The sequence below is a fragment of the Nycticebus coucang genome, chromosome 19 (assembly GCF_027406575.1).
Source record: "Nycticebus coucang isolate mNycCou1 chromosome 19, mNycCou1.pri, whole genome shotgun sequence".
NCBI classification, from domain to species: Eukaryota; Metazoa; Chordata; class Mammalia; order Primates; family Lorisidae; genus Nycticebus; species Nycticebus coucang.
The window spans coordinates 54,442,651-54,468,261 of NC_069798.1; the positions used below are offsets into that span (position 1 = coordinate 54,442,651).

A 25,611-nucleotide genomic window follows, 5' to 3' on the forward strand; every position below is an offset into this window, starting at 1 on the left:
TTTTACTATTGCTAACTGATTTTGATGCTCTGAGTTCCATACTTTATTTCTAGAGGGCAAGGAGTAAGCATTTTGTTCTGACTAGAAGGAAATTACTCTCACTCTTTGTGTGCATGTAGTGTGAATATATTTTAAATTAAAATAAGTTGTGGCTTTGAATTCATGCCATAGTTTCACTTTGGCCAGTTCAAATTTCCTTCAACCTTGGTAGAAAAATGTCAGTTCTTCTAAGTGAGAAGACACTGTTAGTTGCTTACAGGGGAATATGGCAAAGTATAAGATGTGATTCTGACCTCAGTGAACAGTTTAATGAAACAAAAAAATAAAAAAACAGAAGAGTCAAGCCAGGCATGGTGATCCACACTGTAATCCTAGCACTCTGGGAGGCTGAGACGGGTGGATTGCCTAAGCTCAGAAGTTTGAGACCAGCCTAAGCAAGTGAGACCCCATCTCTACTAAAAACAGAAAAACTAGTTGGGCATTGTGGTGGGTGCCTGTAGGCCCAGCTGAAGCTGAAGCAAGAGGATCATCTCTTGAGCCCAAGAGTTTGAGGTTGCTGTGAGCTATGATGACCGCAGCATTCTACCCAGGGTGACAGGGTGAGACTATTTCAAAAAGAATAAAATAAAATAACAAGAATCACGTGAGTGATAGTGTCTAGGCAGAAGGGAACACAGTGACCATGCAGAGAAGCTGATCTAGCTCAGACAGGACTTCTCCAGGACAGGTGGGGCAGCTTTGGACGCTCAGAGGCTGGAGTCAGGTCAGAAGACTGGCCACAGACAAGGCTTCCCGGAGGCAGGTGGATGGACGCAAGTACAAAACGGGGGATCCAGAAGAGAACTAAAGAGGTCTCCACCAAAGTGGTCACAAGTGTAAGCCAAGAATTGCGAAATTAAGAGCCAGGGCGCACATGGCAGTGTCCTGCAGATGGGGGTACACATCTGCCCCCAGTTTCATGTGGCTGGCTTCATGCTTTTCCCTCACCAGACTAGCCAGCAGCTGAAGTGCCACACTAACCCAGGGGATCTGGCCTGTGCTACGGGAACTGGTGCCCAGAGGGTGGAGGGGGTCAGAAGCCTGAGATGCTAGGTCTGGTGGGACTGCGCCACATGATGCCAGCCTGCCTTTGGACCAGGAGAAGTGACAGTCCCTGTGGGACACCTGTGTGGTGGAAGAGTTGTCACCATGCCGGCATTTCCAAGGCCTCTGCGTCCCCAGGAGGTTGAGCGTACCTGCTCAGGTGTGTCCGTCATTTCCACCTAGTCCCCTTCCAGTGTTTTCTCGCAGGGTTTTTTCCCCATAATTGCCCAAGTAGTGATTCTGGACTGCCTATGGAATTTTCCCCTGGCTTCCCTACTACCTTCAAGGAACACCCCAAACTCTGGCACCCAGTGCAAGCTGTGCAGTGCCTGACCCCGTCTCTGGCCTGGCCTCCCAAGGGCACCCTGTGTGCTTCCACCCTGGCAGATCTCCAGCAAGTCCCCACTCCCCTTTGCTCCCCCAGTTCGTGGGCCTTATTTGTACTGCAGACCTCCATTTGGCCTGGAAGCTCCTTTGCCACTGTCCAGACCCCGTCCGTCCCCTCTTTGCCAGATCTCTCAGCAGAGCTGCCCTCCCACCTGCCGCCCTCCCCTGGACAGGCCTTACACCCTGTCCGTGGCTTACTGCAGAGACCCTCAGCCATTCCCTCCTGGTTTCTCAAATTGAGACCACACTGAATCGACTAGAAACTGAACCCAGTTTTCCACATGTTCTAGGTTTCTTCATTAGACCGTTTTACAAGATGATGTTGGGAAAGCAGATCACGCTGAATGACATGGAATCTGTGGTGAGTCTCCCACGCTGGCCATTGTGAGGGCACTCGCGCCTTACAGGAGATTGTTGGTGACCATGTTCGTAGTTCCGGCAGCTGATAGGGTTGTTGTCATTCAGTGCGAACAACAGGGAATATGTCACTGAGAAGTTATCTCCTCTTTCTCAGAAAACAAAGGACTAGCAGATGAATCTCTGTTCTCTGACCTCATAAAAATGGTAGAGACAAGGCCAATACAGTAAGTCCTTCTAGACATGGAGGGGTCATGACCACTGCAGCGTGGGAGAGTGAGAAATAAATGCTGTGAGAAGTTCTCCCCACAAGGACGCAGCTTTTCTTGTTGCCTTTAACTTACTAATTTTACCCACATAGACTATTTTAGAGTTGAAAGGATCTTCTATAGGAACAGTGACATTCCTTTCACAATCTATTCTTGCTTCTGTTTTTCTTTTAACTTACCTGTACCCCACCATCTGCCCCACAGAGCATGAGGGTGCTTGCCCGTGTGCCAGGGCCCGCCCAAGGCCAGTGGAAGCGTCTCTGTCCATTTGGGGTCTTTGCAGGGCTATTTTCATGTTCTGCCCTCTGAGCTGGAAGATACCAGAGTGACTGGCCTGGGCACCAACAGTATTCCTGCTCATCCTGATCATATGGGGGCAGTGGAAGCTGGCAGAACTCCGAACCCACTGCTGGTGGCCCGTCTTGGGTGGGTGGGCTGGCGCCTCCCTGGCACCTGTCTCAGCTTTCTCTCCAGCTTCACCTTTTGTTTCTGCTTTATGCTGCTTCTGCAGGAACGTAGGGATTGCTCTTAGAGGCTAATTTTATACTACACGCTGGCGGTTAGCACTTTAAATCCAGCGCACATATTTTTTCCCTTTTCAGAAGAGAGACAGACCCTGGGCCTGACAGAAGAGAGGGGAACCAAGGGCACTTCCGCCTTCTGCTCTGGATTCCAAAATCTGAGCAGCTGCCCATTTGGCTTAAATTAACTTGTAGAGAGCAATAAAAGCCCAGGAAAGGGTATAACTTAAAACCGTGGTATTTGGTTAGAACATTGCCTGGCCTTCCTGTCCTCCTCTGAAAGTTGCAGTCTTTAAAGACGCACAGTGTCTCCGTGTGTCAAATTGGTGCACCAGGACTGTGTGCAGAGTCTGTCCTCCATTGGAGTAGCTTCCTTCCACCGTGCTCTAGAGAGGACAGGGTTCACCTACAAGCCCCCAGTACCACCAAAATATTTTCATTTGTGTTGTAAATTAAAGAGGGAGATTTAGTTTGGGGCGAGGCAGGGAACATGACATTAGTAAGTGATGTAATTCTTGAGAACTCTGCATGGAATTACTTTGGAAGGACTTAATTATTTAAAGATGTCGCACAAGTTTGCTTTTGGGTAAAAAAGTTGAATCTCAATTTCTGTGTCATTTCTGTAGGATAGTGAATATTACAACTCTTTGAAATGGATCCTAGAAAATGACCCTACTGAGCTGGACCTCATGTTCTGCATAGATGAAGAAAATTTTGGACAGGTGCGTGTGGGTAACCTGGGAACTTCTCTCTGCCTTTCCGAGTGGTTTCTTTCTTCATTGATTATAACACAGCCTTGCTGGACAATTAAAAACAACCACCAGGAGTGTTGGATGTTAATTATCAGATTATTGTGGTGGTGCCCTCCTGCCATGTCAGAGAACCACTTCCCAATTCCAGGCCTTTCTCTGTTTCTGTACAGAAATTCTAAGAGGCCTCTGGGACAAGAACCAGCACACCTTTCTAACCTGAAGTAAACCCAAATGGGAGGGTTGATCTGTGCCTTGCTTTGAGAATTTGGGTTCTCTAGGAAATGATGAGATTGTTCACACAGCGATGCAGACACAAGCCTGTGAGTGGGTAGTGCCGAGGAGCCCAGGCTTTCTCCCTGCGTCTCCCTGGTTCTGTTGCCATGGGGACACTCATCCCAGAGGCCATTCTGCCATTCACTTCTGTCTTGCTTTGTTCCCGCTACACTGTCACTGAGGCTGGATCAGTCCTTAAAGTCAATTTCAAGGGTAAAGCCACCTGCTTGGGATTTTTTAATCATCATCCTAAGGGTCTATAGGAGGATGGGTGTCTCTTAAGTCTAAAACTTGTGCTTTGCTTGTCTCCCGGTAATAATGATGCTTCTTGGGAAATGATCTCAAGGCATCATCCGACCCTGGCACCTGTCCTTTCATAAGAGCCCACAGATATTTCTCATGTCGAACCAAATCTACATGGCCTCAAAATTAATTAGATCACAGAACTCATTTTAAGGGTTGCCATCTGGAAAATGAAGTAGGTTTATTTTTTATTACATCGGAGATGATTGAAAGTGTATCCCGCTGTCAAAAAAACACATTTGTGGGCCTGTCACTTTGTAGACTTCAGTGCTATGGTCGGTCTCACAAGTGAAGCTGTGCATCAGGTCTCTTCCCTCATGGGTAAGTGAAATCTTAGAGTCTCAGAAAAGAAGATAAAGGCCACTTGTTATAAAAGGATTAATGACCAGTGGGGGCAAATATTGTTGAACTAGAAAATAATCACACAAATACCCAAATCACTTATCACGCCGTGTCATGTATTCGAGCCAGGAAACTTGCAGTCCCCAGTGAATTCGGGGCGTGGTGGAGCGCAGGGTTTCTGGGTGGCCATTCCTCCCCGCTGGCTGGGTGAGGCTCATAGCAGAACCTCAGGCAGCGGACACGAGAGACTTGTGACTTTGCTGTAAACAATAGACGGGTCCACTAAAAATCTCTTGTCGGCCCCCCACCTCCACTCCTTCCCCCACCATATCACACCTCATGCCTAAGAATCCTCACAGACAGTGGACACTGCCGTCCTGCGGGGGGACCTTGTGATGGGCAAGATGTCTCCCAGTCCTTGTCTCCTCCCCTCCTCCCCCGCCTATGACACTAACTGCTCTTCCCCATCCCCATGATTTCAGTGTCCTGGGTGGCCCCCGCCACCCTCTTTACCCTCTGCTTTCCCATCTCATCCAGAAGCCTGGGGATCCTTGTACAGCCCAGCTCTGCTCACCACCACCCCTCATCTCCAGCCCCCACCTGCCTTCTAGTCTCCATGTGTTCCAGGCCTGACTCCTCAACTGCTTCTCCCAAAAGGCTCAGGGGTCCCAGTACTAGAGCCAAGCCTTGTCCTCCTCCCAGTCCACCTCTGCTGTGCTGCCACCATCGCCTCCTGCACAAAGTGAGGGCCTCTCCTTGGAGCCCTCCTCTCTTCTCAGCCTGCCCCCCCAGGCCCATGTCCGTCTCCCTCTTGTGTCACTGTCTGTGGCTCCTCTGCTTCACTCTCCGCTCATTTCCTGATGGTGCTGTCCTAACAGCCTCCTGCTCCCTCCAGCCTTGTCCCCTCCCTTCACCCTTGGCCCAGTCCATGTGTGGCCCCCGTAGGCAATGTTTCTGAAATTTAGACTGTGTAGTTCTTCTACTCGGCTTTTTTGTGGCATGACTCAGGACCCCTGACGACCCACCCTGCCCTCCTGGGAAGGAGCTCCTTCCTCCTGCCCCCACCAGCTGCAGGGCACCTTCGCGCTGTTCCCGGAGACACCTCAGTGCCCAGTGTTGGCTGCACTGTGCCCTCCACACAGCCGCATTCTCTCTCCAGCTGGGTCCCAGCCCCCCTTGTCACGCTGCCCTGTAGGGACTAACTGGCTTAGCTGTGCACTGTAGGCCCTTTGAGGCCCTCTGGGTATGTCCAGTGCTCAGCATGTAGTTGATGCCTACTGAATACTTAGAGTGCATGAATGAGTAGCACAGCCCAGTGTTTGAAAAAATGTTAAGAGTATTGTAAGTAATAGGAATCCTAAGGGTGAGGAAACAAAGTCAGTTGAATCTCAAAGTCTTTCTTAATTTTAAGCTAGACCCAAGTTACGGGTAGTCACCCTGGAGCCCTCTGCCTTCCGTCTTTAAGATGTGCAGGAAGGAGTAAAAATACAGAACCAAGGAAAACTTAAAAGTTAATCTTGTGTGTCAGATGTATATAACGTCTCTGTGTCCACTTAGAGCAAACCTTATGACCACCTGAGATATAGTTAGGTGTATTTCAGAAAACTGTTGGCAATGCTGAAGTTAGACATAAGTGATCTGGAAAACCTTCCTTAGTTTGGTTACCTAAGTGTAATTTGGAAAATGAAAGCCAAACACAGGATGTTTTGATTTTTTGAGTAGACTTCTAATGAAGATTCTGATCATTACTTTAGTTCATGCCAAATAGTCATTAAAAACAATTCTCAAACCCCCTCACTTAATATTGTGGATTCTGCTGACTTTGGGCAGAATCAGGGAGAGTAATCAAATCAGAACAGACCCACGAGATGAACAAGCTAATGATTAGGTTCCCAATTTGTTAAATTACAGTCTTTCCTTTTTAAGATCGCTAACCTGATTATCAGGGAACCCACTTGTCTGTCATGCTGTCTGGGAGGAATCTGGAGAAAGTTGAGCAGCCACGGATAGAGCTCATCTCCCATATCTGCACATCATCAAGCCTTGTTCATTGGCCTCCTAAGTATTCCTCACATCTGTCCGTTTTCCTTCTTTGTTGCACCACCAGCAACCCACGTCCAGGCTGTTGCATTCTGTTCTTTTGTAGACTCCTAACTGGTCTCTTTATATCACTTTGGCCTCCTGTGATGACAGAGGCAGGTGCTTCCCTTGAGAGAATGACCCAAATCTTTACTTTGCTCCATGAGATCCCATATAGCCTGTCCCTGCCTGCTGCTCCTCCAGACTCATTTTGCATCACAGACTTGACCTGGTCCTTTCCAGGGCTGCCTCACTGGCCTCCTTGAACACGGCAGGCTCCTTCCTGCCTCAGGCCCTTTGCTAGGGCTACACCTTCTGGTGAACACATTCTCCCTCCTAGACGTTCTTCCTCAGAGAAGTCGGCCCTTCAGAGCACCTGCCGTGCCTGCCTGTGGCCCACAGATGACTGTGCGTGTGTCTGAGGGTGTGTTTAGCATCTGTCCCACCAGGCTTCATCTTGGTGATACCAGCAGCATGGCTGCCTTCTGTTCCCCATCGCACACCAGCCCTTAGCACAGTGCCTGGCACATGGTGGGCACTCAGAGTGCATTTGCTGCGGGGAAACACAGACACTAACAAGGTGCAGCCTCTGCAAAACCATTGACTGTGCTGCAAGTGACTCTAACCCAGGGGGACGCCTACACCTCCCTGATGTCAGAAGAGTAGGTCATTTCCTCAGTGAGACGAAGCAAGTGTAGTTGCCAGAAGGCAAAGTGGACATGCAGCATTGGAGCTTTATTTTTTCATGTCACAGTTTAGAAATAACAGGCTGAACTTTGATAGCTACTGTGCCCTGTAATGAAACTGCAGCTGTTACCACTGTTGTGTAATTTCTATTCTTTCTGACTGGTGAGAATTTGGAGCCTGCTGGTTTCTGGGCCCTAACATATATGAAGTTTCCATGAAGGCATTTCAATATTTGAGTGATTTTCATTTGCCAAGCAGGAAGAGTGCACACGTGCGTGAACGCGCGCACGCGCGCGCGCACACACACACACATACCCAAGAGAGGAGCCTTTGTAGAGCTGCAGCAAGTAGAAATTCTTTTCTGCTGCTCTGCACAGCGGTGTCTGGCGTGGTGGTTCTGAAGAGGCCCTGACACTGTGGCGTAGGGAGGAGAGAGTGGGCTGTGGTCACATGGGTAGTTCCTCAGGACCAGGCATGCCCCAGTGAAGGTGCCCATTCTCAGCGGGGTGATCACTCCAAAGGAGCCAAAAGTAGTTCTCAGGGGCAGCGCCTGTGGCTCAGTCCGTAAGACGCCCACCCCATATACCGAGGGTGGTGGGTTCAAACCTGGCCCTGACCAAACTGCAACCAAAAAATAGCCAGGCGTTGTGGCGGGCGCCTGTAGTCCCAGCTACTCGGGAGGCTGAGGCAAGAGAATCGCTTAAGCCCAGGAGTTGGAGGTTGCTGTGAGCTGTGTGAGGCCACGGCACTCTACCGAGGGCCATAAAGTGAGACTCTGTCTCTACAAAAAAAAAAAAAAAAAAAAGTAGTTCTCAGAGATGGAGATCATGTCAGATGTTAAAATGGTTTGTGGCCCTCCTGGGGGCCGTGGGACACACTGCAGGTGAGCTGTGGATCTGTTCCGATTTCATGAGGGGAGGCGGCCCCTGGAGGGGAGTGTAAAAAGATTCCTGAGAGAGTGGTAAAGGAGGAGGAAGATTCACCTACACTGGACTGGGGAAGGGAGTGAGTGAGAAGGCAGAAAGTGTCAAGTGGGGAAGAGAGGTGAGCAGGGGGCAAGCCATGGCAAAAGCCAGAAAGCAGGCAGAGGGCCAGAGGCAGAGGGGAGGGTGGGAGCCCCAGCCCCTCAAGAGAGGCCTAGGGAACAGGTGGGCGGCCGCCGGGGAAACCCGAAGTTAGAAGGGTACACCTCCATACCGTCAGTACAGTCGCTTTAATGCGCTTTAATGGTTCTCAATCTGGAGGGTCACAACCCCTTTGTAACAATGAAGATACATCTTGGCATTAGGAAGGTTGAGAACCACTGCTCTAATGTCTGCTGGGAGGCAGTGGAGGAGGGTGAGGAAGACCTGGCCCGGACGGTGGGATGGCAGGGGTATCCCATGGTGGGGAGCAGGTGCTGAGGACCCAGGCTGCATGCCACGTCAGGGTGGGTGTTTGTCCAGCAGCACTTAGCACTCAGAAATGGAGTCTAAAAAGCACACAAATGTTACCCTCCCCAACTCCAGCATGATCTATTTCTTAACCAACTTTTCAAACCTACAGCATAAAGTGTCTTTGGAAGACTGGGGAGATGTATATGAACCCGAAGTCTTTAATTTGGCCTAGGAAGGATTCTAGTTCTCTGGCAGTCACGTCCTCACCGATCTCCGTGAGGAAGAGAGAGAGGCTTGTGCCAGAAATGGGAGTTTTTCTGCTTCTCACGAAGGCCTAGTGAGCACCTGCAGTGTGCCAGGCACTGTTAGCGTTCCTCACATTGGGTCCCTCGGGAGTCCAGACACAAACGAGGCTGGCCCAGAAGGCCGGGGCCAGGGCAGGAGTGCATGGAGGGTGGGACACAGGCGAGGGCGGCAGGACTGCTCTGAATAAAAGGGCAGACGCTGCTCGCCGGGGAGCGGGCACCTGTCTGGCACCAGCCGTAGCTGTGGTTTCTTCTTGATCCCTTGTTGAAGCCACCCCACCTTTCCCGGTCTCTCCACCTCGTGGGGCAGTGCTGGCAGTCTTGGGCCCCATGCCAGAGCCCAAGTGCATCACCTCTAGGGGCAGGCAGGGTTGGGGGAGCCCCCCAGTCTTCTCCCTGCTCTGCATCACTCACCTTGCCCCTTTGAGCACACTCTTAGTGCTCACAGCCCCTGTGCCAGTGACAGTCGTGAGGACACACAGTCCTTTCCCTCCTTTGGTGGCAACATCTGAAATTAGGAAGTGTGAAGTGTGGGAGAAAGGGAGAGCGCAACAAGGCTGTAGTTAGATGTGCGGGGGAAGGGGAGGCCCCCAGAGAAACTGTTCACAGAGAGTCGAGCTTTGGAGTCAGCAGATCCGGCCTTGCATCCCAACCCTCTCCACTTTCACCCGGAGCCTCACTTTCAGCCGAGAAAGGCAGCGAGGGCACCTGCCTGGAGCAGGGGGACAGTGATTGCACTTGCGATGGGCCTGGCACTGCTCCTGCAACCCGGCCTGGGGCAGGGCAGTCTCATAGTCAGCCCTGGCCAGACTAAGACGTGGAATTTGGCTACGGTCATTGCTTCCTGTGGAAATGACATCTGTGAAGAACCCAAGGAAGAAGGAAATTCAACAAAAGTAGGTGCTTGAACTGAGAAACAACTATGACCACAACTGGGGCATTTTTCCCTACCTAGTGGCTTAGGGAATAGAACCGAAGCCCTCCACTCACTGCCCAGCAAAGAAACCTGTGATCAGGGTGAACCACCACTCTGGACAGCTGCCCACAGAGTAATTTATTGCTTACATCCTCGTTATTTAGCATGGATAGTATGATCCCTTTTCAAAAACAGTTCAATTAGTTTCTCTTATGATAAAATATTACCCTTTATAATAAAAATAAAGCTGGTAACAATAAAAATCTGTATCATCTGTCATTCCCACTATCTCAAGAAAAGCCATGATGAAAACTTTGATTTATGTCTTCCAGAATACTCCCTGTAACCACACATGCCAGATACTTTTTATGGGAATGGAATTATATATCACGGACACCTTTCAGTGGTATCAATCTGCCCATTTTTATTGCTACACAGGATTCCATTTTGTAGATGTGCCATATGTTTTTGACCATGCCCTGTTGGTGTTCAAGCTATTTAGTATTTACCAATCTAAACATAGAAATTCTATATAATCTTGGAATATCCCCTTAGATGTAACATATAAACTGTAACCCAGGGATACATATTTTATATACTTAACTATTTTTTTCCCTTAGCATAAATTCTAAAAGAGAAATTATTGTGAAAAGGGATGTGCACGTTAAAATTTTGATGCCTGCTGCCAAAGTATCTTCCAAAAGGGTTGAACCAGCTCGACTCCCACCGCTGGTATTGACGAGAACAATTTCCCCACAGTCTGTGGCACCGGCTCGGTTTACTGTTCGGGGGCCAGGCGGGGGCTTCTCCTTTGCTCTCCCCTGCTATCCTGTGCCTCTCACTCTGCAGCTCTCTGGAAACTGCTGCTCCCAGACAACACCTGGGGAGGCCAGTGAGCAGAGAAAGAGGGAGAGCTGAGCCCTGGTGGTTAGGTACCGAGAGGCATGGGGCGACGAAGAGAAGAAGGATCTTAGTACAGTCTCCAAGCTGTACTGAACGTCTGCTCAGTCCCAAGAACTGGCCTTGGATTTATTAACTTGGCTTCAGTGTGGATCTGCTAGAAAGACCCCATCACTGAGCAGCAAGGCAGTCTTTGAGGGGGACTATAGGGGACATAAAAGAATAACCGATATATTATGGAGCTTATTTAAAAAAAAACATTTACCTAACAAATGCAATCAATGTAACCTGGTTCTTTGTACCCTCAATGAATCCCCAGCAATGTAAAAAAATAAAACAGAACAAAAGTTAAGTGAACATTGTGCACAATCCTCCAAAACTCCAGTGAAGAGCTGCCACGTTTTGCCGCAGAGATGTCCCCACCCGAGTGAAACCTGCCTGGCATCCTCTGTCCCTGCCATGTCCTGTGCCGGGCAGGAGCAGGTGCCACCGAGAGGAGACAGGGTGAGCTGGGAAGGCAGCCACAGGGGAGAGGAATGGGGGGTATAAGGAAGAATTCAGGGAAACCCAGAACTGCAGCAGCAGGTTTAAAATCCATGGGGCACAGTAACAGGTTACCCTGACTTAGTAGAAAATGGAGTTCAGTTATGGGGTGGAGAAACAAGATCTCTTTCTTCTAAATAAAGAAGAAAAAGAAACAACTGAAAGGAGACTGGATCGATGACCAGTGAGTTTTGATTGTAAAAGCCCTCAGTGTGAACAGGAGCAGGAGTCGCATGTGTAGAGAGAAGGTGTGGTGTCTGGGCCATATATGTAGAGAGAATGTGTGCTGTTCAGCAGAGTGTGGGTATCTGGGTCAGAAGGGCTCAGGCTTTCCCGGCGTGTGGGCGGCAGAGGCCAGGGGACCACTGCCCAAGCCCAGCTTTCTTTACCGGTGGGAATCTGTCCTCCTCGTGTTACAACACTGATACTTATTCCAGAAACTCCTCTCCCTCAGCTCGGATTACTCTGATTACTCTGAAGTACGGCAGGCAGGCACAACAAAACAACTAAAAGGAACCCCACCAAGATGGTGACGTGGCTTCAGTCCAGTAGGGGAGTTGTGGGTGGTATATTTTTCAACTCCTTTTCCCCAGAATTTCTATAATGAGAATAAACATTGTATTTTAAAATGGTAGGCTCTCTCCCTGCCTCACAGGCACAGTTGCTGCCTGGGATCAGCTCTGTGCTCATGTGTGGTCCCGGGTGGTTCTAAGGGAGGGAGCTCCCCAGCAGCTGGGCTGGGGGAGGTGTCCTGGTGCAGAGAAATGTCTGTGGGTCTTAGAAAGGCAGGTAAATCCACCTCTTCGGCCTGGCTGCCAGTCCTAAGATAGGTAGCTTGTTTGTTGCTTTCATCCCTTCTTTCAAGTCCTTATGTTTGCCTCTCTGAAAGAAGTTTCATGCATCCTTTTTTATGACCATAAAATTGAACTTTAAGAAACAAAATGGGTTAGAATTTGGATCTCTGCAGTCTTGATGGATGTACCCAGTTCTTTTCTCTGTTAAACATAATTGATTTCCTGAAAGCAGCTGGAAAAAATGTTACTCTTTTCTATTATTGCTAATGTGTGAAGAATAATTAAAACTCATAAGTAACCATAAAATAATGTGCCTTTAATGATAGCATGTTTAAATGTATAACATCTTAACAATTTAAAGATCCATTAGACATTCTCTGGTGCACAGAGCCCATTTGCTGAGAAGTATTTCCGACTAAATTTTGATTATCTTCCTTTCATGGTAAGACATTATGACTCAATAATACACCACATAACTTCGTGATGGTGATTGTCGTTTTATCTTTGTAATTACAGACATATCAAGTGGATTTGAAGCCCAATGGGTCAGAAATAATGGTAACAAATGAAAACAAAAGGGAATATATTGAGTACGTATATGCACATTTACAACCTTTTCTTTTAATAAATCAAACAGTATATTTGGTTGACATTCATTACCAAAATAGCTCTTGGATTTTGTGGGCACGAGTTTATTGGTTATTTTTCAGCAGTATGAGTTCCCTTCTGACTTGCGGGTGTGGGATGGAGAGTGTGCTGGCATCATCCTCCAGTGAGCTGCCAATCAGAGGCACAGAGGAGGCAGAGAAGGTGCACATCATCGAGTGATACGGCAAATGCTCTTAGAGAATGTGGAAGGCGCACCTAAAATTTAGAATTGCAGGCTGGGCACAGTTGCTCACACCTATAATCCTAGCACTTTGGGAGGCCAAGGCAGGAGGGTCACTTGAGTTGAGAAGTTCAAGACCAGCCTGAGCAACATAGCAAGAGCCCCATTTCCACTCCAACCAAGAGTGGTGGCAGATCCCTGTAAGTCCCAGCTAGCTACTCAGGAGGCTGAGACAGGAGGAGTTGTTTGAACCCAGGAGTTTGAGGTTGTACTCAGCTGTGATGACACCAATGCTCTGTAGTTCTGGGCAACTCTGCCTCAAAAAAATTAGATAAAATTGAGAATTACAACAGTGGAATACAATGACAAGGGACCAGTGAGGTAAAATTAGGAACCAGGGAGGAGCAAATGTTTTTTTTCTCTCCCAGCTTCTTTTCTGTAATGAAAATGTACAGAAATACTTAAAAGGGATAGCAAAATTATTCAGCATGTGTAAACATAAGAAATTGTTTCTGATATTTGTCATTTTCTTAATTCGTTTCTCCTGCAGCTTGGTCATCCAGTGGAGGTTTGTGAACAGGGTCCAGAAGCAGATGAACGCCTTCCTGGAGGTGAGCCACGCTCACTGGGATGCTCTGCCGTGCACCTTTAGTCCTGGGCCGACCGGGGTCACTACGGCTTTGTGTGGGGTGGTAGGACCGATCACGCACTGAGAGACTGGGTGGGAGTAGGGACAGCTGTGGGACCACCAGGATCATAGCTGGCACTGTGACCAGTCTCCAGCCAGGAGTGCCCAGCTGGTGTGCCACTGTCTCTTTTCCTTTTTTTTTTTTTTTAAGTATTTTCTTACTTATTTTTTTATTTGCCTTTTTTTAAAGAAGACTTCTTACAAACGCTATAGAACCATCATCTTGAGGTTTCCAGTGGGACCCAAGAGAAGTCTGTCTGTGCTGCAGTGACTGCTTCCGAGAAGCAGCTGGGCGGATGAGGGCAGGTGTCCCCAGGCCGTTGCTCCCTGGAGTGATGCATCCTCTCTGTGGTCAGGCATTTTTCTAAAAGCCCCTGCTCACTCTTCATGGCTGTTTTAATAATCCTCACGGGAACTGGAAAACACACTTTCTAAACCCAAGATTTTATTTTATACCCAGCCACCTTGTGCCAACTTTGTGTAGGAAGTTGGCACTTCCCAGACCCACATTATTAAAATGTTAGTAATGCTCCCGAGGCCCTAACAAAGGGTAAAGGATTTATCATTTTCAAAAGTATGTCACTTTCACCAAAAGTAAAAGTCCTTTTAAAATCTGATAGTATTAGCTACTTGAAAGATCACAAGGGAAATGTCCCACATCCACATCGTGAATTTCCACTGAAGTAATAAGAGTTCTCCTTTGGCGATGCTCTCTTAAGCCTGCCGCTAGCTCAATCACCTACATTGATGTATAAAGCCCAGACAGCTCACGCAGGCTCAGGGCGATAGGGACATAAGATGTGAGGATGGATTGGGAAAAGGCAGGTTTTATGTCCTGTAGGAACGAAGCCCGAAGAAGCAGATTCTTGGGGCCCATCTCGGGTGACCCAGCAGGGCCCAGCAGCAGCACCGTGGGTCTCATCCCAGATGGCAGCGGTAGTGCTAGTGAGTGAGAGGCTGGGAGTGAGAGCGTGGTCCCTGCGTTACACCGGCCACCCGCCTCCTTCTGGTTTCTTCTCCAGGCCCGCACTATGGTATTTTTAACCATGTCTCTTGCACATCTGCGGCCTGCATGTTTTAGGATGCTCTGACTCACGGCAATGTGTTATAAACAGCTTTTGGAATCCACCTCCCTACAGTGTCCCATATTTTCATAGGGTTTCAAAAATGAGTCAAGTACCTGAACCTTCTAGATTCTACAGTTTGTCAGAACTTTTACATTATGACTGTCCTTTTTTTTTTTTTTTAGAACTATAGTTAACTTGATAGTGTCACTAATGGATGAATCATCAGTAAAGAACACTTTTTTTTCTGGCTAATCAAAAAGTTCGTTCTTCCTGTAAAATTTGTCTTTTTCAAGGAGAAAGGTGTTAAAGGTGATTTTTTTTTTTTTCTTTTTCAGGGATTCACAGAACTGCTTCCTATTGACTTGATTAAAATTTTTGATGAAAACGAACTAGAGGTTTGTATTATGAAGTATTATTACTTTACAAATAATATTTTTATATTCTCTTTGATCCATAATGTCCTAGAGTGTAAGTTCAGAGGGCTTCTATTTTGTGTCTCTTACGGGCCTTGTTTGGAGATTCGGAAGTCAGGAATAGCAAAAGTACTCAACCATAGTTCTCTTGCCTGCGAGAGGGCAGTTCTGAAATGTACCAAATAAGTAGAGGCTGAACTGGATTGCGTTCTTGGCCCTGAACACCAGATGAGGAAAACTGCTGTGTGCAGGTGGAGACAAGGTTTGGGGCAGCAGCAACCTGCGAGTAAGACCAGGCAGGGGAGTATCCCATGCCACCTCCCACCCTGCCATGGCAGCCCAAAGGGGACTTGGGCACATGGAGACTGAGGGGCTGCAGAACAGGTGTCTCATTGATCCTGAAGAGGTTTATGTCACATAAGGAAAAACATCAGGCAATAGCAAAAGGTCGTTTGAGGACTATTTCAGCTTCTTGGTGTGGACATAGATGGGAGAGTGTATTTAAAAACCAAAGGAATATCTCACCCTTTGTGTCAAGAGAAAGGGAAAAGGAAGACAGAGTCTGTGGAGGTTTTTTTTATATTAAAGTGGAAACTTCTAGATAAGATGATGTCAGAGAAATTGCAGACTGCAAGCCTTTCATTTTATAGGTGGGAAACTGAGGCAGAGACACGTTAATGGCCCAGGGGTTTACCCAGCAAGGTTTGGGCACCATCAGGCGTAGGAACCTGCTTTCCAGGCCTATGGTTTAGTTCTCTTTCCATTTATCCTAGTGCCTCTGCAGGAATATTAGGATTATTTGTCTACGGAAACCTTCCCTGCTGGATAGGTGCATAATAAAAAAAGCAAAGTTTGGGTTAAATGAAAAGTCTAAGAACCCATTACTGCCCAAGAGCACGTCTGCAGTTCACAGGCCTCTGGACCGGTGAGGTGACTTGGCATCACCTGAATTAATCGATCTGGAGGACATACCTTGTTGCTGTCATCAGCTCTAATTCTTTTGTGGGTAGAGAGGTTTTTTCCAAGTATTCAGACCCAGGGTCATGTCCATATGCTACCAGAGTGTAAGCAAACCCATGAACACTGCGCTTAAGATGAGAGGGGTAGGGCGGAAGATTGTGGAGCTTTTATTTCCGGTGTGAAGCATCATGGCCTTACACGGGTTAGCATTGGGTCACCCTCATTACCTATGCTGTCTCCATGGTCTGCCATGCAGGTAGAGTATCCGCCTGTGTTTGTTTGTATGAGTTGCTAGCTAGCCCCCTTCGCGTAATTGCAAAATGCTGGCATTGAGGAGAGGTCATTTTGCACTGTGACTTCAGCTTTCACACGCTGCCTTGTTTACATCTGGTAAATTTCCTTAACAGTTGCTGATGTGCGGCCTCGGCGATGTGGACGTGAACGACTGGAGACAGCATTCTATTTACAAGAATGGCTACTGCCCAAATCACCCTGTCATTCAGTGGTTCTGGAAGGTAACTCCAGGCCCAGCCCCTGTCCCATGTTCTTCTGCCTATGTCAGAAGTGGTAGCTCTGGGGTCCCCCACCCCGCCAAGGGCTGATTTCAGGACAATGGTAAAGCTGGAGTCCATTAGCGCTTGCACTGCTAGCGGGCAAGGAGCAGCCTGACCAGCAGCTGACTGGGTTTCTGCTGCAACTCAAGCGAACAGCCAGGCTTGGACAGTGGGGTCCTGTGCATGCTGCCCTTCCTTGACGATTTGGTGAAAGCAGCTTTCATTTGAGGAACCCATTGAGTCAGATGATTGTGGAAAGGAATTAATTGGCTTCGAGAGTACTGGAAGCTAGTCCTCCAAAAATGAGAATGAGTGATTTCCCAGGGCATAAACATGCTTTAGGGCTAGCTTTTTCAAGATACCATTTCCTGTTAAGTCATTTTCTTCACTTTTTTAATTCCAACCGATATTTTGATCTTTATATCTTTCAACCAAAGATGCAGATGAAATTTGATGTACTATCTTTGGGCCACTGTTTGCCTCCTGTTCAGCTGAAGAGGATAGGAAATAGAAAACGGTCAGTCCAAGGAGGAGAAGTAAACTAACTTCACAAAAATTGTTACTCAAGGCTGATTTACTTACAGAAAAAAGAAATCACTACCTTTTTATCATTTCTAAATATCTAGTATTAGTATCAAGTGCCAGATGTTCTCTTTAGGGAATGTGTCTACTTTCTGAAACCCCCTCTCATGACCCGGATTCCCCTTGTGTTGGTGTTTTTTGAACATTGCGCACTGATAATTGGTTTACGGGGAACCGGCCGGCCTTACACACAGAAGCATGAGCTCAATACCATCAAAGAGTTTGCCTTTTATATCACTTATTTTGGTTTGTTGGCAGAAGAAGAGAGAGGCGTTACAATCACTCACCTCTAAGCTTAAGAGAGGCTGGTACTGTGGTGGCCATAAAAAAAAAAAATAAAAGGCTCATTTTCAGCGTCAACTGCGTGGGTCTTAGAATGTAATATAGACGAGGTTACATTCTGCTTGCATTACAGGCACCTGTGCAGTGTGTCCCGTGGGGGACTTAATGACCTTCTGCCTTTGTTCATAGGCTGTGCTACTGATGGATGCGGAAAAGCGTATCCGGTTACTGCAGTTTGTCACAGGGACGTCCCGGGTACCTATGAATGGATTTGCTGAACTTTATGGTGAGCATGGGATGTCTTTAGATTCAGTTCTGCAAATTGCTAGCCAGGCGCCAAGTGTGGCCCAAGAACACCTGCCTCCCAGGCCTCTTCACACAGCAGGCTCTTTATAGATCTGATGGAAGCACTTCCCGTAGACAGATAACGGGTGGGGGCGATTTGTGGGTAGAAGCATAAGGGTCAGTCATCTTGTTTCTTCCTTTTTTTTCTAGTTCAGTTTTTTGGTATATCTCTAAAAATTAGGTTTTGCAGCATCATCCATGTGGTTATAAACTGATCATGTAAAGGACACCTCACTTTCAGGTGACAGAATTCTTTAGTGATTTTTCTTTTTTTTAAATCACTTTTTCTGCTTTGCATAGTGAAAAGTTCCATTTTGGTTTTTTTTCCCCAAAACTAGTTTTAAGCCTACATTTCCAGGGTTCAATTGAGAGGTTGTAGCCATCTCCCCTTGTATGTATTACGTCTGCTAATCCTGGTGTGACCCCATTCGGAAGGTAATGCAGAGTCTATGTTAGGAGGTTGTACAGGCCTCTTGCTGCCCCCAAAATTAAATACAGGAGAACTTCTGTAAGTTAACCACCCCCGGGACCATAGCAGACTGGCCAGCATATGGAGGGATCAGCATAAGGAGCTAGGCCTACTGTACTGATACATACACGCAGTGCGTGTCCAGTCTGTGGAAATTAGGTCAACGTGAGGAGGTGGTCAACTACAGAGGGTTCTACTGTATTAAATATTTGCCAGGTGTAGTGGCTCACACCTGTAATCCCAGCATGTTGGGAGGCTGAGGTGGGAAGATTGCTTGAGACTGGGAGTCAAGACCATCCTATAGCAAGACCCTGTCTGTCCAAAAATAATTCTTTTTTAATTAGTCCAGCAAAGTGGCATTCCCCTGTCACCCCAGCTACTCAGGAATCTGAGGCAGGAAGACTACTTGAGCCCAGGAGTTCAAAGCTGCCATGAGCTGTGATGGCACCACTCCACTAAAGTCTGGGAGACAAAGCAAGACCCCATCTCAAGAAAAATAAATAAACATTAAATATGATATTGTAGCAAGAGAGTGGCTCCAGACTGGTGCTGGGGAAAACCTGCCCTGATAGTGGCTGGTCCTTTATCTTCCCCTTTTCTTTAAGTTATACCACAGCTTGGTTCTGTGGCCTGACGTGCTCTTAACATGTCCCTCTCTTTTCTCGTCCAGGTTCCAATGGTCCTCAGCTGTTTACAATAGAGCAATGGGGCAGTCCTGAGAAACTGCCCAGAGCTCACACATGGTGAGTGACAGAAACACGTGCTTGTCAACAAGATATATTTTACATACTTAGCTGTGGACTGTGCTAGGTTAGAGACCATAGGGCAGGCATCCTCAAACTTTTTAAACAGGGGGCCAATTCACTGTCCCTCAGACCGTTGGAGGGCCGGACTATAGTTCAAAAAATAAAACTATGAACAAATTCCTATGCACACTGCACATATCTTATTTTGAAGTAAAAAAACAAACGGGAACAAATACAATCACCCTGCTTCATGTGGCCCGCGGGCCGCAGTTTGAGGACACCTGCCATAGGGTGTTATGTTCCCTGCCCATAAATAGCTTGGAGAACAAAAAGATACAGATGAAGACAGAAATTGTTCAGTAGTGCTCGTGAGACATAAACCAAGATTCAGATGTGTCCAGTGTGCTTGGCACACAAAGGACTCAACACTGTGGGGAATTCCCCCGAACCCCCTCCTTCTCTAATGCTTCTAGGTAGCAGAGGTGTCACTGTCCACCACATCAAGAAAAGGCAGCTCCCAACCTCTAAACCAGCAGTTCTCAACCTGTGGGTCGTGACACAACAGGAACTGTATTAAAGGGCCGCGGCATTAGGAAAGTTGAGAACCACTGCTCTGAATAGTTCAGATTTTCATGCCAACCTTAAAGTGTTTAGAACTTAAGATAAAATTTTCTGTAGAAACAGCCTTTCAAAAAGGCCTCAGGTGTCCATCAGTAGCTCTTAATTCCCTGGAATTGACTAATGTGATTGTGGCCAAGGAGTAGGAGTGGTCTGACAAATAGCACGTTGCCCAGGATGACAAGGTGGCGGGTGCCTGCCCTCAGAAGGCCCCCTTGGCACAAGGGTCCGGTGGTTTTCTTCGAAGAGTTACATAGAACCTGACACGATGCAGCGTTCAGCACACTCTTGCTAATCCTAGTCGCCATGTCCTTTGTGTTGGGTTTATTTATTGTTCCCTAGGAAACAAGAAAAGTGGGCCTTCTAGAAAATGGTGAGCAGCACAGCCCCCTTTGCTCAAGCAAAAGGAGGGCTTCAAAACCTTCTTCAGTCGTCCTGAACTTACATATAACCAGGGAACACTCCCTGCAGGAAACACTCCCTTAAAACTATAAGTGCCGGCTAGGTGAAAATACTCATGAAAATGTATTTGTGAGAAATGGGCTATGAAATGTTTCTTGCCTCTTTTTGACTCTTACTTTGCCAGAAAGATTTTGGGGTTTTATGTTTTTGTTTTCCCAATTCATACCATTCATAAGACTCTCTGGGTGGAATGAATATGGTCATTGCCAGTGAGACCCTGGAAAGCAAGCTGACTCTAGCGAAAAATTGGTTAATATCCAGAATAGTCAGTGTCCATGGTTCTCTGCCTTTATTGTAGGTGAAGAATGCTTTGTAGTTTAGAGCTTTTATCTCAAACAGTGTTGTCAGAGTTAAATGTGGTTTTCTGGGCTATGATAGCCTCTGTTTAAAAGGCAGCCAGCACTGAGAGAAGGCAGAGACCCAGGACCAGGGTATAGAATTCCCAAACTTATGGTACTTACAGTGACATGACCAAATTAGTAGGAGCTAAATTATTGGGCACGGTCATTGTCTGTGGGTCAGGGACTGTGTAATCTTTACAGCGCCTTATGATACACTATTACTATTCACCAAGGCTATTAGGACACTTGCCTGGGATCACAGTTTACAGATCCCTAGCTCACAGGATTTGAACTGGAGCCTGGTAGAATTAGAGTCTGCACTTAAACACTACACAGATACACTGCTTCTGTTAACCACTCTTTTGAGGCTCTGCAAATAGACCAAACGAATGAACTGATATAGTGGTTAGCCCGTGTCCCTCGGTGGACAGACAGCTGACTGTTCAAACTTTTCTCTATTTTGAGTCCCAAGTGCTTCAGCCACAAGTAAAACAGGATACTGCCCAGGTGAAACCTCTGAATTCAGTTCTCAACCTTGGCTGCACATGGGACCCATTGGAAACTTTAAAAATGCTGATGCCGAGGATTTGGTCTTGGTCTAGCATGTGGCCTGGGTGGTGGGGTTTCCAAAGCTCCCCAGGTGATTCTTGCAGGCAGGGTCTAAAGTTCACATCTCTTCCCTAGGAAGGGCAAAGGTCAACCTAGCAGAGGAAAACCGCCCAGCTGGCTCTTACCAAAACTTACTTTCCTCTCTCTGTGTCATAGAAATAAAGCAACCAAAGCATTTCCCAGCGGCACCCTCCCCAGGCTGCCTGGCCACCTGGCAGAGCCAGGTGTTGGTCACACGCAGCACTGGCTGTGGTTGGGGCTGTTGGGCTTTCTCCAGCCTGGCCTTGAGGGTGCTGTGATGATGTAGGAAACAGGACCTTCATTGGCTGCCTCAGAGCAACAGTTCCACAACAAAATTTAGCCAAATGTATGTTCTGTTTCTCCCATGCTTCATGAAAATGTAAATTACACCATTAAGCTTCAAAATAAAAATCTGAGGTACCCAGAGAGCAGAAGCTGATAGATCTGGTTCTTTGTGAGGGTGCTTTTCATTAACCTCAGATGCGACTGTGAGCGTCTGATGTGCAGAGGGCCTCGTTTCCTTGTCTGTTGAAGGTCGCTACTTGGACATTTGAAATTTCTCTTTATCAGGATCACAAATCCATCTGCACTTTCAGACAGACCCTTCTCATCTGATTCTTCCCACACTTCTAACACATGGGGAAGCTGAAGCCCTCTGAGGACATTGACCTTCTCAAGGTTACCCAGCTCATTAGTGACAGACTACAGCCAGATCCCTGTCTCCTGACCTCAGAAGTAATGGAAGTAATGCTTAGTACATGTCCTAGGCATGTACTGTGATTACTTCGCATAATGCCATCAATTTTAAGAGGCCGGTAATATTGTGACCCACTTCTTACAGATTAAAAAAAAATGAAGGCACAGACTCCGAAGCTCAGCTCTGAACACTCCTTTACCCCTCTCTCGGCTTTATGCCAGTGTTTTGCAAACTTGCACGCTCTGTGCACCGTTTATTATCATAGATGTGCAAGACTAGGTATGCGGGGGGGGGGGGCGCCTGTGGCTCAAAGGGGTAGGGCGTCGACCCCATATGCCGGAGGTGGTGGGTTCAAACCCAGCCCCAGCCAAAAAACAAAAAAAGACTAGGTGTGCAGACCCTGCAGGGATTGCAGGCCCTGGACTGCGAAACCCCTACTAGAAAGGCTGCTGCCCCCTTCCGTGACAGGCTGCAAATGTGCCATCTACACATGCGTGCAGGGTTCTGTCCTTGTAACTAGTGAAGTAATGTTTTTAGGTCACCAGCAATATGAAAACAAGTTTGAAACTTTAAGACTTATTCTTTTAGGCTTCCTGGGTTTCTGAGAACCCCAGTTTGGGAAGCACAGTGCTAATCTCCGTGGCCCTTAATGTTCAGTGGCTGTTACAGAATCTGAGTGGAGTTCAGTTCAGTGGGACTCACTAGCCCTTTCAGGGGCTATAAAGACCTCCCACAGATACGCATTTGTTTCTCAGATATGTATTTGTTTTCCCATTAGCTGCTGCTGATGGTTAACTTTGAAACTGTCAGAAGTGGTTCTATTCATACTACGCAGGACACAACAGTGCCTAGAAGAGTTAGTTGAAATGTGACAGCTGGGGTACTCCCAGCAGGGGCAGCATTAGCACAGGTGAAAAGATGGGCCTTGGTGCCAGCCGGAGCTGAACTTGGCTTTCCCCTTTAGTGTGTGACCTAACCTCTCTGTGTCTCAAGTTCCTTCTCTATTAACTAGAGTTAAAACAGGGATGAAGTATTACCTGCTCCCAGGCACAAGGCTGACAGCCAGGGTACATGCTCCGTCCTAAGCCGTCATTAGCCATGGCAAGTCTACGTGGCCTTTTTCATGACAGGTGCACATCAGTGGTCCACCCTGCGGGTGCTGTTTCTATGACCCGAGGCTCAGACTTTCTTAAGCTCCAGGTAGATGCTCAATAAATGTTGATGAGCGATACCGCTGATTGCAAGCCTGGAATCGCAGCTGGGCACTGGCAGGAGTGGCTTGATCCCAGGAGTTGGAATCCAGTCTGGGCAACATAGTGAGAAGACCCTATCTCTTAAAAAATAAAAAAAAAGGGGGGGGGATGAAAAGTTGCTAAGTGCTCAGCACAGTTCACATTTACTGATTTGATCCAGCACCCCTGTGAGCAGTTTCCCCATTTCACAGATGAGCAAATAGAGAGGTGAGGTTTCCTCAAGGTCACACAACTGGCAACTGGCAGAGCCAGAATTTGGACTTGGTTCCATAACAAGTCTGTTGCTCACAGAGGCCATTCATTTGTCTGAAGACTTCACTGTCACCAGGGTGGTTTTGCAGCACCCCCACCCCACCCCACCCCATTGAAACCTCTGTATATGTAAGAGCATTTTTACAAATGCAGCCTTTCATGTGAAATGTCTACTGGCCTGACTTTGATCAGAGGAAGTAGCTTCGGATTGGTGTTCTGGAGCCCAAGACAGCCTGGGTTCTGTGTGTGGGTCTGCCGTGTTCCTAGAGGTGTGACCTTGGGCACCCTGACTCTACCTCCCTGCTTCAGGATCTGCTTCTGCAGAGTGAGATGACTTACCTGACAAGGATTGTGATGAAAACACAATGAATGAATGGCTTGAGGCCTGTGTAGAGTAAGTGGTTGACATCTGAGACAGACACAGCCTCACTACGGATGTAACTCCAAAAGCATAAATTTGTGTTTCGTGGGTTTGGAAGTCTGGGTGTGTGTCGGTTACTTTGCGTTCTACGTCCCCCTTCCCACCAGGATTCTCCCAAGACCCATGTCTGACCATAGCAGAGGTTCCCTGGATTAGCAGAAAATGGTTTTCTCCTCTCTGTAGATGATGTAACTAACCTATTTGGTGTGGTCAGTTTCTCAGCTGGAATTTGTTTTTCAAGATTCAGAACTGTTGGTGGAGGCTTTTTTTATTCTCTTGCTAAACATCCTGCCCCATTAGCCAAATCTAGCAAGTGCCTTGGTGGCTTTTCACCTACACTTTCTTTTCTTCTTGCAGCTTTAATCGCCTTGACTTACCTCCATACGAAACCTTTGAAGATTTACGAGAGAAACTTCTCATGGCTGTGGAAAATGCCCAAGGATTTGAAGGAGTGGATTAAGCAGCGCTCCCCGCCTCGGGGCTGGTTGTTCTTCGAGCAAGTTCTGCTTGCTCTTTTGCATTTGCCTAACAGACTTTTGCAGAGATGATGGCAGAAGAGCAGCTGCAGGTGTGGCCCCTGGAGCTGAGCCTTCAACTGTGCACTCGCCCAAGTTCAGACTTGGGAACCTGGTCCCAGTTGGAGTCCCTGCATTTCCCACCACAAATTACCGACTGGTTGACGTGTACACTAATTACATTTCAGGAGGACTTACGCTATTTATGTTGTGCCTCTGCAGGCAAAGCCCTTAATAAATATTTTACATACTTTCTAATGACAATGAATGGAATTAATCACTCTACAGGTATGGTATTACAACTCATGTTTACTTTTTAAGATGATTTAGACCGATTTTCAGATTTTATTTAATTACCATTAAAGATGTCTCATGTACTTGGAAAAGTGAGCATATTTTTTTTTTGTATTTGAATTCATACTAGGTTTAATGTCAATGATTTTTATTCGTGAAGTTCTTTGACACATCCGCCCTCTATTAGAATTGGAAGACTAATTTTTGGTCCAAAAACCTTCTACAGACTAGTACTTTGAGAGAATTTCCAATTCCAGTATAACATTAGATATAATGATAATTTTCTCCATACTCAGAAAAACTTGGTATCACATTTTTGGGTTTTTGTACAAATTTAGATCATAGCTACAGGCTGAGAGAATTGTAACATAGTATGACAAATTTTGTGTTGACTTGAAAGGAATCACACCATTATTCCTTAGAAGTAATTACGTGTGCTATAACACATTTTTGAGACAGGGGTTGGACTTTCATTTCTCGTAAGAGAAATCACTTAACCCTTCCCGATGCTGTATAGTCTGTTTTATTCTATTTCCTCTTTGCTCTTTGTAGTAGAGACAATTTGAATGAAACTTGGCACTGCTTGATTTGAAACTGTGGAAACCAGATCTGTCCAATCTCCTATTTGTATGCGTTTGCTAACAGTAGCCAAATAACCGATTTTTGTTCTCTCTGCACCAATTCTGAAGGCACTTTATGTATTATGTGGAGGTCATATCTGGTTTTGTTTTTGTTTTTTTATCTTAAACATCGAATGTGATGATTATTTCTCCTCCCCGCACACACACACCTCTGGTGCCATATTGATCAATTGTGACCCTGGCTGCTGGTGTATAAATACCCAGATGTGAAGCTAAGCCTACAGACCGTCCTCCCGGCCATGGTGTGACTTCTACTCAGCTACCAATAGTGACTGAATACACACTTGATCTGAGTTGTGTTACCTATGACCTGTTGCATGCTTTGAAACTGCCTGAGTCGCGTCCATTGTGCACTGCCCAAGTTGTGTCTGTTGTGTGCTGGTGAGAGAGAAGACTTGCTCCAGTCCTCAGATGTCAAGGTGTTGCAGGGTCGTGGCGGCAGATTCCGGGGGTCTGCACCGTGTGATTGTTTTCCAGTTGTCTCTGTCACAGAATTCTGTTGTGTTTTGAGAAATCCCTGAGACTCGGAGTTCCACCCTTACCGTCCTTTTTCATCTTCGTTGTCCTAAAGCCCGTTGTAGCAGTTAGAAGATACTAGAGGTTTGATCTCATCTCAGTAGTAGATAAGACCAAAAATTATTGCTTCAGGAGCTCTCGTAGGTAAG

At 46.9% G+C, this 25,611-nt stretch overlaps 1 protein-coding gene across 13 annotated transcripts in view; it reads left to right on the forward strand.

Annotated features, from left to right (window-relative positions):
- NEDD4L (NEDD4 like E3 ubiquitin protein ligase) overlaps positions 1–24,275 on the forward strand; it is a 345,542-nt gene extending 321,267 nt beyond the window's left edge. For all 13 annotated transcript variants that reach the window (XM_053571164.1, XM_053571165.1, XM_053571166.1 and 10 more), the window contains 9 exons: positions 1,761–1,831; positions 3,244–3,339; positions 12,404–12,477; positions 13,267–13,327; positions 14,807–14,866; positions 16,252–16,359; positions 17,452–17,548; positions 18,747–18,819; positions 23,854–24,275. In XM_053571164.1, the coding sequence (XP_053427139.1) occupies positions 1,761–1,831; positions 3,244–3,339; positions 12,404–12,477; positions 13,267–13,327; positions 14,807–14,866; positions 16,252–16,359; positions 17,452–17,548; positions 18,747–18,819; positions 23,854–23,956 (743 nt within the window). In that variant the 3' untranslated portion in view covers positions 23,957–24,275. The remainder of the gene's footprint in view (positions 1–1,760; positions 1,832–3,243; positions 3,340–12,403; positions 12,478–13,266; positions 13,328–14,806; positions 14,867–16,251; positions 16,360–17,451; positions 17,549–18,746; positions 18,820–23,853) is intronic.
- Positions 24,276–25,611: the final 1,336 nt, after the last annotated feature.